Raw genomic sequence first — 17,820 nt, forward strand, 5'->3', positions numbered from 1 at the left:
AGTGGAAGTTTAAGGTAGACTTTTTAACCTGCTCTTTGTGAAAGTTACTTTGTCTTTAGGATGCCACAAGATCTGAGTATAACATGACATTTTCTTTGGTAATTAAAAACTTATACAGGAAAACTCGATACTTTAAAAAATGTATTTAGAACCACTGTTTTCCGATCCCCCGATTATTGTTATTGTAATTATTATTATTTAACGTGATTGGCCTAGTTTAGTATTCTTGAGGTTTGTTTTATCTATTTATCTATCTATCTATCTATCTATCTATCTATCTATCTATCTATGCACACACATGCATACAGACAGACAGATATACATATACACACATATACAAACACTTACATATATACAATTATGTGTGTGTGTGTGTGTGTATTAGTGTGTGTATACAAACATATATTTGTCTATTACTGTGTATACACAAACACTACACGTATAGACAACACACACTACTAAGGTCATCCTTGATGTGTCTTGAGAGCTATTTACAGTAGAAACAAATGCTTGAAGAAGCCAATAGCTCCATAAAACTTTATAGCATTTCCTTTACACATTTCAAACAATGGAACAATTTCCTGAACCTGGAAACAAAAGTTTCTTTTAGTGGTAGCCTGGAAGTCTTTAAGGGTACAATTGGTAGAGCGTGCTCAAATGTGGCGTGTCTATATGGCGTTCTTATTAAATATGGAGGTAGGACCCTACCTCTTCCTATAGTTTTTGTTTGTTTATTTATTTATTTATTTATTTATTCATTCATTCATTATTAGGCAAGTTACAAATATCAAACAGTGCTTTCATAAAGGCTGTGACATTTAATTTTACTGTCATTTAACAGTCCATTGAAAATTCCTTTTATTTTTTCTGGAAGAACTGTCATTTTCCCGTTCGTTACAGTGAAATACTGCTAAGCAAATCAAAACTAGGTTTGTAAATTTCATTCTGCCTGAACCAGTTTTTGCTTAACGCTCTGGCCCTCTGACTATGTGGGCCTTGAGTAATTACAAATAGAATAATAGAGTCTTTTAACTATTCCTTTTAGGTTTTTATTTTCTACCCATGCTGTGTAAATCTATTGAGAAATTGCTCAAGCACAGAAAATAATTTGGCGTATACTGGTGGCTGTTCACTAACTAAGTAGTTTTGTATCTAGTCTTATTCTCCTTTCTCTTAAACACTGTATTTGTTAAATCGTCAACATCTTTCCTTCCTCCTTGAGCGGTAAACTGTCAAGAAACAATTAGACTTGACAGTTAAGGGTTAACAGAATCAGATCCATTTTTGCTATATCTAAGGGAGGAGTGGGTTTTGCTGGTTCTGTTTTGTTGTAGTTGCTTCTTTTTTAAACCTAACACATTCAACTCCAAACTTTTTCACTGCCGTAGTGCGAAGCAGCAGTGTAGTTATTTATGATTAATTAGGTTAATCCTGACTTTCCGGGCGGGGGGGGGGCATGGATTTATTTCAACCCCTCTTTTTTTTTAAAGAGTCATGTTCCAGGACTGATTCATTTTTTATTGTTGTTTTTGCTGCATTCTTGAGAGGTTTTGTTTTTCCTGTCTGTCTCTCAATCCTTTCCCAAAGATCGCTGTAAAACCAAGAAGGAAATAAAAAATGACTTACCTTTCCCCTGTCATCCGTGTCAACCCAGTGTGAACTTAAAATGGCCCCAAAAAAAACCACAGACCAAAGTTCCATTTTTTAAAAAAAATCCCGCATTATTATTACTATTAACATCATCATTATTATTGAGCAAAGGGCTTTTAGTTTAACTGAGAACATGAGAACATTAGCAGAAATACTCATGGCTTCTATGTGAATTTAGTAGTTTAAAACTTTTGAAGGTTATTTATGTGGATGGCCCTAAGCAAAAGCCCTGAATGGCTCTCAGAGAACACGTGATGTCATTAAACTAAGTTTTATGGTTTGGGGGAGCTGACAAACCCACAATATATTTACATCATATATAATCTTAACTGTCCACCATCGCAGCTGCTAGAGCTGTTTAATGCTGGGACAGTGGGACAAGGCATTTAGTGTGGATTACGGCGTCTCAGACTGCTGTTAGTGAAGGTACATCTTACCAAATGGATCCCAAGCGATCTCAGTAAGTTAATTCCCCCCCCCTTCTCTCTCGCTTTCTGGGGGGAAAAATCCATTGCACCCAGTGAGTCTTATTAAAATAGAGCGTTAAACTCTGAAGGGCATGGAATTCTGTAGATACTGTGAGGGGGGAGGGCTTTGCTTCTTTTACTGTATGACAAACTAGTGTGTATGCCGTTTTAAAGTAATATAGAAGGCGTAGAAGGCGAGCAGCAGTCAGGAACCTTATCTAGAAGGAATATCAGACACCCCCCTCTTTCCCCAGGGCTTGTGGAAATTAGATAAGGCCAGAAAGCTCAATATATTACTGGTTAAGCAGAGACATTTCTCCCCCCACCCCTGTCCTACCCCACTCTAGCTGTAGACAATAAAATACTTGAAGAAAGCGAAAGGTGGAGGATTGGGGTTTTGATTCTCCTCCCCCCTTTGGTTTTAAAACTCTGATCAGATAGTTTCGGTTCCTGCTTGAGTTGTTGTTGTTGTTTTTTTTTAATCTTTTTTTTAAAGGACCACAGTATAGAGTTTGCTTTTTAAAAAAAAAAAAAAATTTTGCGGGGGGGGAAAGGGCAGGGGCTTGGTGGGGGGGGGGGGGAGATTGAGCTGGAAAGAGATCTGGAAGTCTGACTTCTGTACTCCTTTGATGCTGTTGGCAGGTGTGTAGAGGAAAGCATGAACTCAGAGCTATGCAGGGATTGGAACTAGGCCGAAGAATTTGTAAACTCCCTGTCGCAGATAAGGACTAAGGCTATAGAGACGTGGCATTTTTTTTCTTCAGAAGAATGATATGATCAGATTACACAAGGAGCCATCAATGCAATCCCTGTTTCTCTCTTTTTGTATTCCCCCCTCCACAACCAGGAGATGTTGCTCTTATTCCTCGTGTGTCCTTGGGTTAATGTAACAATATACCTCCAATGGATAGGTTTCAAACTCGAGCAATGCAGTCTCGAAATGATCTATCGAAAATGGGGCAGACCAGAGTCCAAACACCTGTCTGGAGCACTGTTTGAATGTAGAAAAATAGATTGGTGTTTGGGTGGTTTGCCTTCAATATTGTTTGCAACACACCTAGGCAATGGTAGTTTTGGGAATGTAGGGCCGGGGCTCATATCTGAAATCTAACCACAAAGACTATATTATATTCAAAGTTAGAAATGTCATATTCAGTGAATGGGGCAAAAATCAGGAAATGTAGCAATGACTGGTGAATACGTAAGAATCCCTGCCCCTGATACTGCGTGTGTTGTCTCAACTGTACTTCCAGAGAGCTTCTTGGTTTGTTTACATACCACGTTTCCCCCCCCCCCCCCAGTTCATACAATTGCCTACCTAGCACTGAGTTCTCTGGCTCTAAGAGTCAAGAGAAGTGTGTAATCCCAGAAATAACTGCTACTCGGCTTGTTTTATTGGAGTCCAATTCGCGATCAAACGACCCTCGTGTTAAACAGCGAAGTGAAAAGAGGATTTCTCTAGTTCAAAGAAAAAGGAAGGAGGGGTGTGTGGGGGATCTGTCTGTGTGGGGGACGGGGTGTGTGTGTGTGAAGATATAAAATGTTTTGTTGTGCTTAAAACAGAGACGGTGCAAGGTGAAAGTATAGAGCCAGATATCCCAAGAGCTCAGCTCCCGTTTAGACGCCTAAATGTAGGAGCTGGACTTTCAGAAACGTTCAGCACCCAGTAGATCCCTTTGAGAACAATGGAGAATCATACACACAAACACACACTTAAGAACAATTTGAGGAAAACCCATTATTCTTAATAGGAGTTTACTGGGAGTTGATCTCTGACCCAAAGAGCCCAATTCTGCATTCTCTGCACCCCACAAGGAAACCAGTGGAGTTTTTGTGAAGTTGGGGAGAAAAGGAGGATCCTGCCCAGTAAGCTTTAGAGTCTTTGTCCTCCAAACTTTCATGAAAAAGGTGTTCCTGAGGAAAATGAGGAGTTCCTCCAAGCAAATACCCTTCATTTTCATTAGTGATTTGAAAATCAGGACACTCTGTATACTGGGAGGGTTGTAAACTCTGTCCCTTTTACAGGAAAGCAAGCAGAATTGTGACCATAGGCCCCTGTGTGTATACATAGGCCAGATGCCTTCAAGTGGGTGCTGCTGCTGTTACTTATGGTCTTTATAAGATGCTTCCCAAGCCTTTGGTCTGAAATCCAGGCTCTGATCCCACCCATACAACTCAGCGACAACACCCCACTAGACTTCCAGGAGATTCAGGCCTAAATACTAGTTGTTACCTAGTTATTTATGTTGGGATAACGATTCAGCCTGTTTCAATAAACAGCAACACTTGCTGAGTCCCTCAGTAAGGTTCTCAATTAACTTAACACACTCATCATGGAGCCAGATTCTGTTTCCCTTCACACCAGAGTAAATGATGAATCATTCCGGATTTGCTGTGTGCAGTGGCCAGAGCAGAATTCGACATCGTCCGGCTCTTTGTACACGCTGTAGACACTCCTTCAGATAGGTAATTCTTTGTATAGGCATAGGTGAAATTCTGACCCCCCTGGAAACATTCCTTTGACTTGAACGGAGCCAGGTGTGTGCTAAAATAAACCGAAGTGTAATACTTTAGTTAGGGGAAGTTCCCATTGAAGTATATGCTAATTTTGCCTGAACAAAGACCCCTGGGTGTAGAGTATTTAAGTTTGTGTATAAGTAGATACTATGTACATACATGAACCTATAAAGTACACCCTTCTTGTGTATCCAGCATATAAAGTGTCATACAAGAGATATACACAGTGATATGGTGTATGTATAGAGATCGATACATACTTATTAACTATAGAAGATACTTTGGGCCTAATTCACCCTGGGTGTAACTTCATTAACTTCTGGATGTTACAACATGGGACTGATATTTGTTGCAACCTTCTGGGGTATTATTATTATTATTATTATTATTATTATTTATTAAAGATTTGACCAAATTCTCCACTATGGGCCAAATTTTCAAGAGCCCTGTACCCACAATTGGGGCCAGATTTTCCAAAAGGTCTCCGAAGCCAGCAGCTCCCCAGTGTTCCCCTTATGGTTCTTTTCCCTAAAGAGCTGCGTGTCCAGTCTGCACTTCCAGCCATATGTGTATACATCTGCCCCTCCCCCTCTTCTGTGTAATACTGGGTGAGTTCTTGGGCCCCTTAATGGTGCCACGAGTTCCTTCTGGTGCGAGATCTCTCTTCCGAGGAAGAAGGTGAGCTGGGTTTGGCCTGCTCTTTGCAACAAAACGTGAGCAGTTGCGACAACGAGGAAATGAAAGGTACAATGGTGTGCCATAATTTCTAAGTGGGATGGGGCAGGGGGAGGACCCAGAACAAAGACAGTTTTTGCCCACCCGATCCTTAATTTCTTCCTCTCCAAACAAACCAGTAGATTGAGATCACTTCTGCTGTTCACATTGAACCGGGAGTCGCAGCATCGGATTGGTGTGTCACTGTTTTAAGTCTCGGCGCGGTGGAGTAGCCTCCTAGAAATGTGGGTGTGGGTGTGGGTGTGTGTGGAAAAAAAAAAGACAAGAAAAGGGATGCCCTCTTAGCAGAAATAAATCGCAACCGCTTCCCCAGCTTTCTTGCCCTTTGCGAAGCAAAATGCGGCCCTGCTGCGAGACTAGTCTCTAGGCGCGGTAGCTCATAGTTCTAGGTTCGCTGGGGCGAGTGCCTTTGTTCCATGCTGCAAAGCGCGGAGTGAATTTGGAAGGTGCGAAGCTGTTTCATCTGCAGGTGGCTTCGATGCAAATCTAGGCTCCAGCCCGCACGTGGGCTTCCAGAGGGTTGTTTTTCCTTTTTCTTGCCTGACCTCCAACTTGTTCCAGGTTTAATAACCATATAACAATGCGGGTGCTGGAGTGAATAGACTGTAGAGTTAAGGCTTAAACTAACTCAGGCTTCGTGAAGATAGAAATGCGTATACAAACATCCCCCAATTTCTCCATAGATAAAAGTTATTTTGATATTTAGTGTGACCAATCCCCTACTTTGCCAGGGGAACACACCGCCAACACTCTGTGTCTGAACAGAAGCTTTAGCATTTTGTATCGCAAAGCACATTTATCTTATGAACGAAGAACCCAAGGTTTCAATGAATTAAAAAGTTTCTTCATAAAGAGAAGTGGCACTTTTCGAAAACAGTCATTTTGGTCGTGATGGCAAAGAACAAGCCCTCTGGATTTCTTGGCGCTTTGACTCTTACCTAACTCTGAGTTTCAGGGGGAAAAAAACTCGCTCACACAAATAAACTGATTCAATTGATTTTCACCTTGAAATCCTATTCATAAAGCCCATTATTTGTTTATGCTTCAAGAACAAGATCGATCTGGCGCAAGAGTTGCTAGTTCATTTCATCTTCTCCAATGGGGAAGTTCTTGCCATCTGCAATCGTCAACTTTTAATTTAGGTTTCTCCAGAGCTAAATATTTCTGAGATGTTATGATAAATGTAATGTTAGTGATTCCATCCCTATGACTCTTCTCTGTATTATTATTTTTTCTTAATGTATATATGGTTGGCTAACATTTCACCACGAGAAGATGGAAAGTTAGCTTGGAAGATTTGTGTACTTTTATGGCACCCAAAATAGCCCAAGGATCCCACCAGGCATGCGCAAAGTGGAGTCAGGTGATCACTGCTCTCCAGGCAAGAGAAGGGGGTTGCACACACCCTAAGATATATTAAAAAACAAACAAAAAAGAATTAAACATCTTTTGATTAGCAGAAGCAAATGTGACATTTAGGCAAGTTTGTAACTATATCAGTCATCTCCCCTTTTCCTCCCAACAGGTGATACAATATTAGCATGAGCTTGATATTTTACCTAAGATTGCACCATTGTGGGAGGTTTTTTTTTTATTGGAACATAAATACAGTCCAACTTCTGTCACAGTATTGAGGATAAATCACAGGGCTCAACTATATTAATCTTTGTGTGTTGTCAGTTGGGATATTTGAGATTCAGAGGCATTCTGCTTAATTTGGAATTAAAATGGAGCTAAAACCTACTTCGCTGAAATTACTTTAGCTGCAAGCTATTTACAGGTAGCATTTTAAACTACCTGTTTTGGGAAAGTAGGGAATATTACTTTAAAATAACAGAGCTTCCTGGCATTTCAGTACCTTAAAATCGTACATTTCGTACTGGGAACATTTATGTTAAAGGTGAACAAACTAAATACAGCAACAATAACCAAGAAAACAGAAAATCATGAGTTCGCAACTCCAAAATTGCAGCCACTGCGAGTCAATGTAATTGGGTTACATCCTATTATAACAGTGGGAATATTTTATTATCTATCGTAAGAAACAACCAACATCTGTGCTCGCCTTGAACAAGACTTGCAATTGAGAGAACCTCATTCCATTTTTTTTAAAGGTCGGGTTATAACTTTCTTAGTCACTCTCAGAAGATTATACACGGAAAGGTTTGCAGTGGGCAGTTGCCAAAGATATGCTATATTCCAAAAGTAAACATTTATTCGGCCCTTTACATCCACCATATTTGATGTGCCTTCCAAATAGGATGCCAAAGCGAAGAGAGAGTTGAGAGGTTTTACATTAGGGACAGGATCTAATTATTTCCAAGCAATCCTTTGCAAAGCAAATTTAAGGAAAGAATATTTTCCAATTGTTCTCCTTTCAATGAAGAATCGAAAGGTGCTTTAGTTTCAATGCTACATCCATAATGAAACATAACCATTCAAGGCATCTAAAAGCAAGTTGCCGAGTATTGCCAAGGGTATCAAAAGTAAATATTTGTATTGAGTACAGGCTCGAATGCTCTGAGCTTTGTTATGGGTACTAAGAGATTTAAGGCACTGCATGTCTGACACAGGAAGAAAGTTTTGGTGTGACTTGAAATGTAGCTATATTCTTTCAAGAGGGTCTTTCATTGTCTAACTCTTCCTTCGGTTTTAGGTTTCATTATTATTATTATTATTTAAATCAGTGTTGTAGCTGGCAAATTATTGTCATTTCCTCAGCAGATTTGGCAGCTTTGGTTTTTAGCTTAAATAACATTTTTTGAAAACTATTTCCATTTCAGGATCAATAAAATAGCCATATTCAAAATTCTATTTGCCACCTTCGTACCTTATGAATTAAAAGGTTTTTTTTTTTTAAAAAAGGTTAATATTAAACATTCCTCTTTACAAGAAAATCATTGTGCATATTAATTACCCACGTGAGCGGAACCATAATGCCTTCGAACGTAAGTTTAGTGTGGTGCTGAATCCAGAAAAATGGGCTAGCGAGAGGTGGAATGAAGAAATCAAAATATCCCGCTAAGATAAGGTATCCTCCAAGGGTGAGATTCACTTTTGTTTCAGCTCGCTGATCTCCGTTATTCTCCCAGTGGTTTTTAAACATCATCTCCCCCCTTTCCTCTCTCTTTTAAGAGCCACGGTGCAGAGATCTTCTGCCTATGCAGATTGTACTGATGGAGTGATTTTATTGATTTAGTATCTGATTCTAAAAGAGCATTCCTGTCAAATGATGTTTTGATCTGGGTTTTCCCGGTCAAGAGTTGAATTCCGAGTTATCGATTTTTTTTTTTAACTTGCGATTTCCCTTTCTCCTGGCAGATATGAATGTAGTTTCCCTTATTACCCCTGCACGAATTGGAGATGCCTATCCGTTCACCATATCACTTCTTCATTTAGAAGGAGTAAGCCTTCCCCAGTGCGAACCCCCCTCCCACTTTCGCTTCATTGTTCCACTGATCAAGACTGTTGGTTATTATTTTTTACATTCCATATTTGTTTTCCTAGCCAAACCGAAACGCGAGAGGATTTGAGGCAACAAGATAGTTTGATAGAAATGAAGACATATCATGTTATCCCCCCCCCCCTTGAGTCTTTATTCCGTATCCTATTCATTTTCTCCTCTCCCTTAGTAGATATATCTATATAGACATTATATATATAATTCTGTCTTGGCACTCAACAGATTTCTCTAATTCATGTCTCAACAACAAAATAATCACATGGGAAGAGAGAGCTGCTACTGTTGACCTTTCTATTTATTTCTGTCCGCGGCAGGATTAGAGTTTGCTTGAGTTTAGGTAACATGAACTGGAGTGTAATCTACAAGGAACTGTAGTCAACTTCCGAAGTGCACATAGCTAGAGTTTATGGATGATCCTGTAGGGCATAGCCTGTATGTATCTTTCTTTAAAAAAATGAAACTTTCTTTTCTGTAGGTTTGGCCATGACAAAATGGAGAGAAACAGCAGTAAGTAATTTTCTTTCTTTCTTTCTTTCTTTCTTTCTTTCTTTCTTTCTTTCTTTCTTTCTTTCTTTCTAAAACAAAAACAAAATCAATGTCCTTGTTTTTGAGACTCACAAGCTGTGATTGCATATATTTTGTTTCATCTTTCACAAAAGGGATGGCTGACTAGACTTTTATTACAGGAGGTTTTTTTCCTGTCAGGAAGGGAGGGGGCGGGGGTTGTAAACGCAGGTAGGTGTCCGTTTTGATCTGTCGCTAATCACAGGAAGTTAGGGGGTCTGTGTCTTTAAGGTTGTAAATTCCACAGATCTGCTTTGACTTACATTCTCAAAGGTACCTCCGAAAAGATTTTTGTTTTTAAATAATCTCGTGCTATGGTCTGGAAATTGTCTATTATGCCCAATATACCTCTGCCCTGTTATCGTTAAAAACAAAACAAAACAAAAATAGTTGTATCTTTTGCCTGGAGCCCCAGCCTAATCTCAGGGAAGACATAGTGGAAATATTTGGAGCTGATTTTCTGCTAAGGCAATGAATAAGATCTAAAGACCCATTGGTACTGGAGATGAATGCACCAAGTAGCTTCCTAAAAAAGGTCTTCAAACCTCCCTCTCCTTGTTAATAATATTTGCCCTAAAAATATTGAACTTATTTTGCTTAAACATAGCCCGAAGAGAGGTCAACTGAGCGTCTCCTATGGGGGAGGACAGCTATTATTATTATTATTATTATTATTATTATTATTACTACTACTACTTGTATTATGGTTCTGTTTCGTATATTCCACTAGGTTGATAGGCTTATGTAATTAAAGACAAGCTAGAGGTTGGTTGTTGTATTTTCCTCCCCTTTTCCTTCTGTTCTATATTGTGTACTTTTGTGGCTGTGATGCATAATATACAGTAGGAGAAAATCATACTTTACAAAAATGACTAAGATTTGTGATCTAACTAGGCTTCGCAGTAATAAAAATAGAAACACACAGACACAGACACACCACACCCACACTAAACAGCTTTCCTTGGAACTCTGAGAGCTAAAAGGTTAGGTACATGCTCAGTAGGCATATAGGCAGAGTAAGGCTTTGGGTATGCTTTCTTTATTGCTACATCTGATTAAATACATTTAAGTGAAAAATTAACAGATTATCAAAGAGATCCATTTTCGACACCCACAAAAAATGATCTGAGCCTATGTGTGTATATAATCTGTGCTGAAGGCTAACTTCTTTCTGTAAAGTAGCATTCAGTCAATCCCTCTCTCTCTTTCTCCCTCGCTCGCTCTTTTTTTCTCTCTCTCCCCGGTATGGTGAAAAGTGACCTCTTTCCATAAAATAGCATTCAGTCTCTCTCAGTGTGTGTATGTATGTGTGTATACACATTGTGCTGTTTTTATAAGACAACATTCAGTCAATGTACGTTGTAAATGAATTATCTAATAGACATTCTCCAATTAAAAACAAAAAGCCTCCATTATTTTTGCTTTCCTGACAGTTTGGCTAGGAATAAAACATTTGACTGTTGGGGGCGGGGGAGGATCTTTACCTATAGACACAACCTGGCACTTTACATCTGTCTCTGCTTTCCTTGGGTACCTGTCCCTGTCGAAATTAATTCCCCATAATACTGTGGAGAACAGAAATATAAGCTTTAAAAAAAAATAGTCCAGTCTCGAAGTTGCTGGGTCATGTGTAAGCGAAGAAGTGGAGTATGAACAAACCTATATTTTATGTTAGTTTCCTACCATGCTGCACTGGCTGATGCACTATCCCTGAACTAATATCTAATTCCTCTTAACTTATTCCAAATGGATGCTTAAAATAAGATTTTCGGATCTAGAGAGTCTGTTATTATTAGTATTAGCTGACATTCTGTTCTGCCCTCATTTCATCCCAACTTCCACTTTTTCACTGAGCCAGTCCCAGCTGCTAAACTCTGGATGGAATCCAAACAATCTGTTGCCTTTACAGCCCCGTTGCAATCTCATGTGGGTACATTTCTGGTCCCCTAGGTGTTCACCTTTCCCTTTCCCCAGGTTCCCAAGTTTTGGGGTGAAAACCCTTTAGCCTTTCCAGGAATCGAACAATTATTCAATGCATCCGAGGCCCAACTGAACGAGCTTAGCCATCTTTTTGCAACAAGGCAGCCGATTTCTTATCAGGTTTGAATTGATGCTAGAGGCCTGGTTCTGTATATCATTCTTGAGATTTCTCTTGTCCAACTACGCGGCTCCTTTTGCTTCTGTAGGCTTGACTAATGACTGCTGCAAACGACAATGCCTGCAGAATTCTAATCGCCAGGATGAGTCGGGCATCATTTATACTTCTAAATTTATTTTAAAGTATTTTACAGCAGCCCAAGTTTAGTTAAGTTCTGCCTGCTGCTCTGGAGGTGCAGCTACAACCCTCGGAATTACTGAAACTAATAAACGTTTTATTAAAAGGTTTTGATGGATTCACCTTTGGGATTAACTAAGATAATAGTTTATTACACAGTGAAAGATTAAACTGAAAGTACCCTAGTGAAAAAAGTAAACATTATAGATAACAGAAAACTCCTCTTCAACCATTATAGTCCATTGTTGTCATTCTCCACTGCCCAATGAAAGTTTTTTTTTTAACAAAATCAAATACCTCATTTGGTAGCTGAAGGCAATTAGAAGGTTTCTCCAGAACTCCATGTCTCTTGTTCGCTCATTAGAATACACCTGGTTCCCAGTTTATACTCTATATATTTGTACAGAGTGCGGGTGATCGACAGAAAATCGACATAGGTAGGAATATCCAAAGATAGGAATCGTAGGCAGAAGAATAAAGTAATCACACTAGATAATTTTTCTTCATCAGTCCTAAATAACTAATTCCAGTACCTTATAGAACTGTTTTCATCACCTAAAACAACATTGATACACACAAACTTGTGTGTCTGTCCCTGTGTGTATATATATGTGTGTGGGTGTGCATATATGTGTTAGTTGTGTGTGTGTAAACATACACTCACATACAGAGATATGAATAGATACACAAATACTTTAAAACAGTTTTAAATGTGGAATATGTAATATTTACACTTCAAAACATAATATATCTGATATATGGTTATAGTATGCATATATGTGTACAGTACACTGTATTTGATATATATGTGTGTACATACATAAATACATACATATATATTACAACTACAGTGTACTGTACATATATATACAGTGTATATATAATATGTGTGTGTGTAAATCCTGTACATTTTGAATATAAAAGCTGTATTCATTAAACTGGCTAGGAGAATTGATATCTGTAAGGTTTTAATAACAGCTATTGATTCAAGCACTCACCAGTCTATAACCTATATTGAGGAAATATTTGTACATCTAATCTAATTAGACACTCTATCACATATATGTATGGTAAGAGCAGTTGGGCCATTTGAAACCCAAGGCAGAAAGGGTGCTCTTTTGCTGCCCTTTGCTTAAAAAGTGTCCAGTGATTACTTCACATCCCCAGAGAAAGCCAGCACAGAATTGATTTTAAATTGCAAAGGGTGTCAATACCGACCAGAAGTGCCTGCAACCTGTGCTGCTTATTTCCCCATAGACTCCGCTTCAGAATGAGAATCACCCATCGGAGTTTTCTCTTTGCCATTTACACGCCCAAATGTTCTGTGGCGAATGTCACACGAAGTGTAGCCCCAGTTCAACTGGATTATTTACTCTTGCGCCAGCTAGGAAGGGAATCCAGCGGAAAGAGAAGGCATTTAGCAGGACGATATGAGGCAGGGAGGCTCTCTCAGCAACACTGAAAATGAAGGCACAGTAGGGTTTATCAGAGTCACCCTAAAGTTAGTTGCGGCTCAGGACAACGTAGCCAACTCTTATATTGACCCTTCAACCTCATGAGAGGTTGCTATGACTTTCTATTCCCCTGCACGATTTAAAATAACTAATATTCTCATTCTGACCCATTGCGCTGTCTCGGTGGCTAAGCCCAAATCCTTTTTTCATGGGCATCGGCTTTCAAAGTCCTTCTCGGGAGTTAGGTGCTATCACAAATAGAATCAAAGTATAGAAGTGCATGCTCTGTAATTATTAATATTATCACTCTGGGGGAGGATTTCAAGGCTAAATGGGTTAAGCTAGTAAGTGCCACTCAAGAAGAAGCTTTCTAGGATAATACAGAACAAGAGCTGTCTAAAGTTTGTATATATTTCCATAGCATACAATAACATCCACCTAACTTCCACTGAGCAGTTCTCTCTGCAGCTCCCCCCCCCCCCCATCCCCGTAGAAGACCAATGTTTTCTTTACAACGTAACCTATGGTTCAGCAGCATGAGATGAGTCATTACAGGTATTGTTTGTGTAGAAAAAGTCAAGGAGAAACCTTATAGCCTGTATATATGTCACTTAAAAGGATCCTCCATCAAAGTTTTTTCTCCGTGCTGAAAAGGATAGAGCCGTCAGACTCAGAAAAGATTGTATTCAGAATTTATTGATTATAACTAAAATACATATTTGCGGCCTTTTAAATAGGGTTGAAGAGGCTAAAGGAGAAAACGGAAGTGGTCAGTTGTAGTTATATGGACCATTACAGACAAGTATATATGGTATAATAAATAAATAAAACTCTACCGATCGCAGGTTTATTAGTTAATTTCAAATCTTTTAAACAGTTATTCTTTAAGGACCATCTCTAACAGGTTTGATTTGCTAGTTCTCAAAGCTGCAACACATATATTTGCTTTTCGAGCTAAATGAAATCACATGAGAAGTTATAAAGAATTGAGACATAACTCGTTTACCCATCCTGGCTACTTTGATCTATTAAAAATGTAATCCTCTTTTTAAAAAAAGTAAAAGCATGTTTCCTACCAAGCAGGAAGTTATTTTTAGGCTCCCGTGTAGGTCAAGTCTTGAAGAGTTCATGAACTGAGGCTCCATTATAAATAATAGTAATAATAATAGTAATAAAAAATATATTTGTAATACAGATTCAAATCTCCTCTCAGCTAAAAGGGGTTCTTCGCCAAAACCAGATTTTTAAGGGGGGCTTGGGGAAAGGTGATAGAAAGAAAACCAACAATTTCTCCAGCATAAAAATGAAACATCAAATTAGTTTGCCTCTGGGCTTCATTTTTCCCCTTCTACATTATAACTAGTTATTGAACTAGCTAGAAGATCTAAAGGCCATTTGTGAGGAGACAAATTTCAATGGAGTTCCCCCATCAATAACTCCTTGGCAGTGACCTATTGGATCAAGTCAAACAGTTGAGGTGAAATTCAGGTCACGCTGTCTAACCAATATTAAAATGCGCCCACTTTTTAAAAAGCCACTTTCAACGAGATTTGAAGAAAATTGAATTCCTGGGTGGGGTAGAAAGGGGGGGAATAGAGAAAGAGAGAGAGATTGAGAAAACGGTTTGCATATTTTTTACAAACAAACAACAGGAATTCATCTTTAATATCTTAGAAAGAGGGGGTAAATATTTACATTATTACAGATTCGGAGACTAAAGAGGCTAAAAAGAAAAATGTGAAGGGTAGTACTTCTCCTGACATGCTCTGGTTATTAAAATCGTTTTAGGCCGATTCATTACTTTTATTGACAACAGATTTAAGAAAAAATAAATTAAACATTTGCATATTTCTTTGCATAAATTAGACTTGTCTATTTGCATTATGAAGGAACAAAAAGGAAAGGTCTTTTTTGCACTTACTGCTTTCAAGTTGTTAGAAAAATTAAAATTTAATTAATTACATGTCATTGCATATGTCACAGAGAAACCAACTATTTTTTTCTGCAAGAAACTATCTGTCTTCCCCCCCCAGCACACACACTAATGTAACTTATTGTATAATAATCACCTTAAAATAAACCCTTAAATGCTTTGAAATAAAACTCTACTCAAAAATTTATTTCCTGCCTATGAATCTCAAGAAGAGATAGTTCATAGTGGGAGGTTTGTTGTTTTATTATTATTATTAAACATTGAATAACAAAACCCCAGTAGCTAGGTACTTCATTTTCTAGGATGCACAGATTGCTAATGGCTTGAGGTACAGGTTACCAAACGGTCAGTATGGTAATAGCTAAGACAATGAATCCGCAGGGACAATAGTCACTTATTTTTCTTCAGTACTGTCAGAAAGGCGCTTTGTACTCAAAAATGTTCTTGAAATGGTAACCAGATCTATATTTTGCAACCTGATTCCTGGGTAGAGAAGGAAATAAAGACCAGAAATTATTTTTCCGAGGTGCTATATTTCTCTTGGCGTTGTCAGTCCAAAACTGTTTGTCGACATTGTTGGGTTGGCTGGGGAAATTGAGGCGAAAGAGAGGGGTGGGAGGGAAGGTTTATAGACAAAAGAGCCAGATTCTTGTACAACTATTCTTCACACGTCCTTGCAGACTTATTTTATGGAGACAAAAATTCTGCCAAACACTTAAAGCAAAAGACACATCTAAAAACTCCACTAAAAAGACAAAAAGAAAAAACAAGACAAGTGAGGGGGAAAATATATTTGTGCACTGCTTAGATATAATGTGCAAGAAACTAAAATAGAACTGGGGGGTGAATTTAGATTGACAAGGCAGGAGGGCCAGGCGCTTCTTGAAATAAAACCTTTTTAAAAAAAAAATATTTGCAATTAAGTCCCAAAGCTATAAGAATAACAAATCATTGAAATAAAATTGCAGTTCTCTCTTAGCCATCTGGAACACTGAGCGAAAGGCTTTTTTAAGCCTTCGAACTGTAGGTCAGTAACTCATTGGTAGAAATTGGTTTGGGTGACCTTCACGCCTGGGATTTTTGAACTCTTTAGTTGTTGTTGTTTATGATAACCACCGAGTATGTTCTTAGATAACTACCTGTGGATATTTTTTTTAATGCCTCTCCTCTGTGGCTTACCGAGATTCATCCATTAAAAAGACATGCCTAGGTAAAATTACTTTATTAACTCTACATCTTTATTCAATATCCCCGCAGCCTTGGGAAAAAAAGTTTTTTGCATCAATATGAACAATAAATGTCAAAATCCTGTCTGAGTCCAAGGTGTTTGGACAGCATGAGATATAGCTAGTGAAAAGGAATTTATTGGACAGATTTGAATCAATGTTTTGAATACTAGAATACATTTCCATTCATGTCTTTTGCATACTCTAGATTCTCCCGCCACCCTCCTTACAACTTTTCTTTAGAGAGATAGAATTCTACTCGCTTATATCAAGAGATGGAGCATATCTAACTTTAATAACTTTCATCTTTGTCAAGCCACTGGGTAAGCAATTAGACAGGCCATGGAAAAAAAGATGCGAATAAAACCAATAAATGCTAGATAATAATAAAAATAGCAAATGAGTTTCCACATGTAACAGTGCCAAAATATATATGGGACTGAGTCTTTGTGTGTGGTAGTACAGGCAATCACAAATATGCAAAGCAAACCATATCTGTAAACATCTTAAGCAACATGCTGAGTGAGTGGCCTTTGCATGCTCTCCAACTTTCTTCCAGCCAGAGAGCATTATTCTGAAGTGCAATCCTTTCCCTCCCCACCCCTCAAACCTCAACACCACAAGTGCCAAATTATACAGTCGTCTATATGTACCCTGTAGAATCGAATTTGTGTGAATATTTGAGAGTCACAAATTCGTCTCTAGGGGAGTATATGGACGATGCCAGAGCCTTGTAAAGTTCTGCTTTCCTTTGATTCCCTTAATTGCAGCTGTTCTAATTAAATCCTCAAATACTGGTTATGTCATTTTAAAAGGTAGTTATTCAAGTGCAAAACACCCTTAGCTTCTGCCAGGACAGCGTGGGGGTGGCTTGTTAAAGGTAGACTGAATAATAATGATGATTGGGGATGAGGATCATAATAATAATAAAATCACATTATTACTTTTCATATAAAGAAGAAACAGCAGAAGTCTCAGCCAACAGCACAAAAAGCCCCAACCATTTCATGTGACTGATTTATGGCGTTTTACAACCCCATAAAAGCTGTAACAACGAGCCAAAAGCCTCCGACACCGCTGGCACGTTTAGTCTAATAAATAAAACATAAACAGTTAACTTTATGTGTCACTTTTATTGTTATCAAGTAAAATATGGCAATGCCCTGCAAGCTATGATTTCCAACTATAATTGTTATCAAGCAGTACAAGGGATTAATCCGACTCCCTCTGCCCCTCTGTTTAGTGCAAGCTATAGATAAAGCCCTTAATTGCAATAACTGCACTCTCCAAAATATTTACATCGATTTCCAGTTTCTGTACTTGCACAGGGGGTCTATTTGTCCTGCCATCTGGGAAAGGGAGCCATTTTTATATATGTTATCTCAACCTTTCCTCCCGCCCTCTATTAAAGCAGCTAGTTAAATGGGTCTTTTCAATGGACGTTGCAAGAGAAACTAATTCTCTGGCTGGATGTGCAACTATGAACCACATTTCTATCTATCTATCTATCTATCTATCTATCTATCTATCTATCTA

At 38.5% G+C, this 17,820-nt stretch overlaps 1 protein-coding gene across 11 annotated transcripts in view; it reads left to right on the forward strand.

Annotated features, from left to right (window-relative positions):
• HOXC4 (homeobox C4) overlaps positions 1-17,820 on the forward strand; it is a 94,775-nt gene that overhangs the window by 47,481 nt on the left and 29,474 nt on the right. For 5 of the 11 annotated variants that reach the window (XR_004648394.1, XR_004648398.1, XR_004648393.1 and 2 more), the window contains exon 2: positions 9,308-9,339. The exons of 1 other annotated variant lie outside the window; for it this stretch is intronic. Coding sequence is in view for 2 of the 10 variants with exons in the window: in XM_034792806.1 (XP_034648697.1) it covers positions 9,308-9,339 (32 nt within the window). In the remaining 8 variants the exon portion in view is untranslated. Of the gene's footprint in view, positions 1-1,867; positions 2,111-9,307; positions 9,340-17,820 lie in introns of those variants that run through there. 5 more of the 11 variants (XR_004648392.1, XR_004648395.1, XR_004648396.1 and 2 more) reach the window with 3 other exon arrangements.

The sequence above is a fragment of the Trachemys scripta genome, chromosome 16 (genome assembly GCF_013100865.1).
Source record: "Trachemys scripta elegans isolate TJP31775 chromosome 16, CAS_Tse_1.0, whole genome shotgun sequence".
Lineage (NCBI taxonomy): Eukaryota > Metazoa > Chordata > Testudines > Emydidae > Trachemys > Trachemys scripta.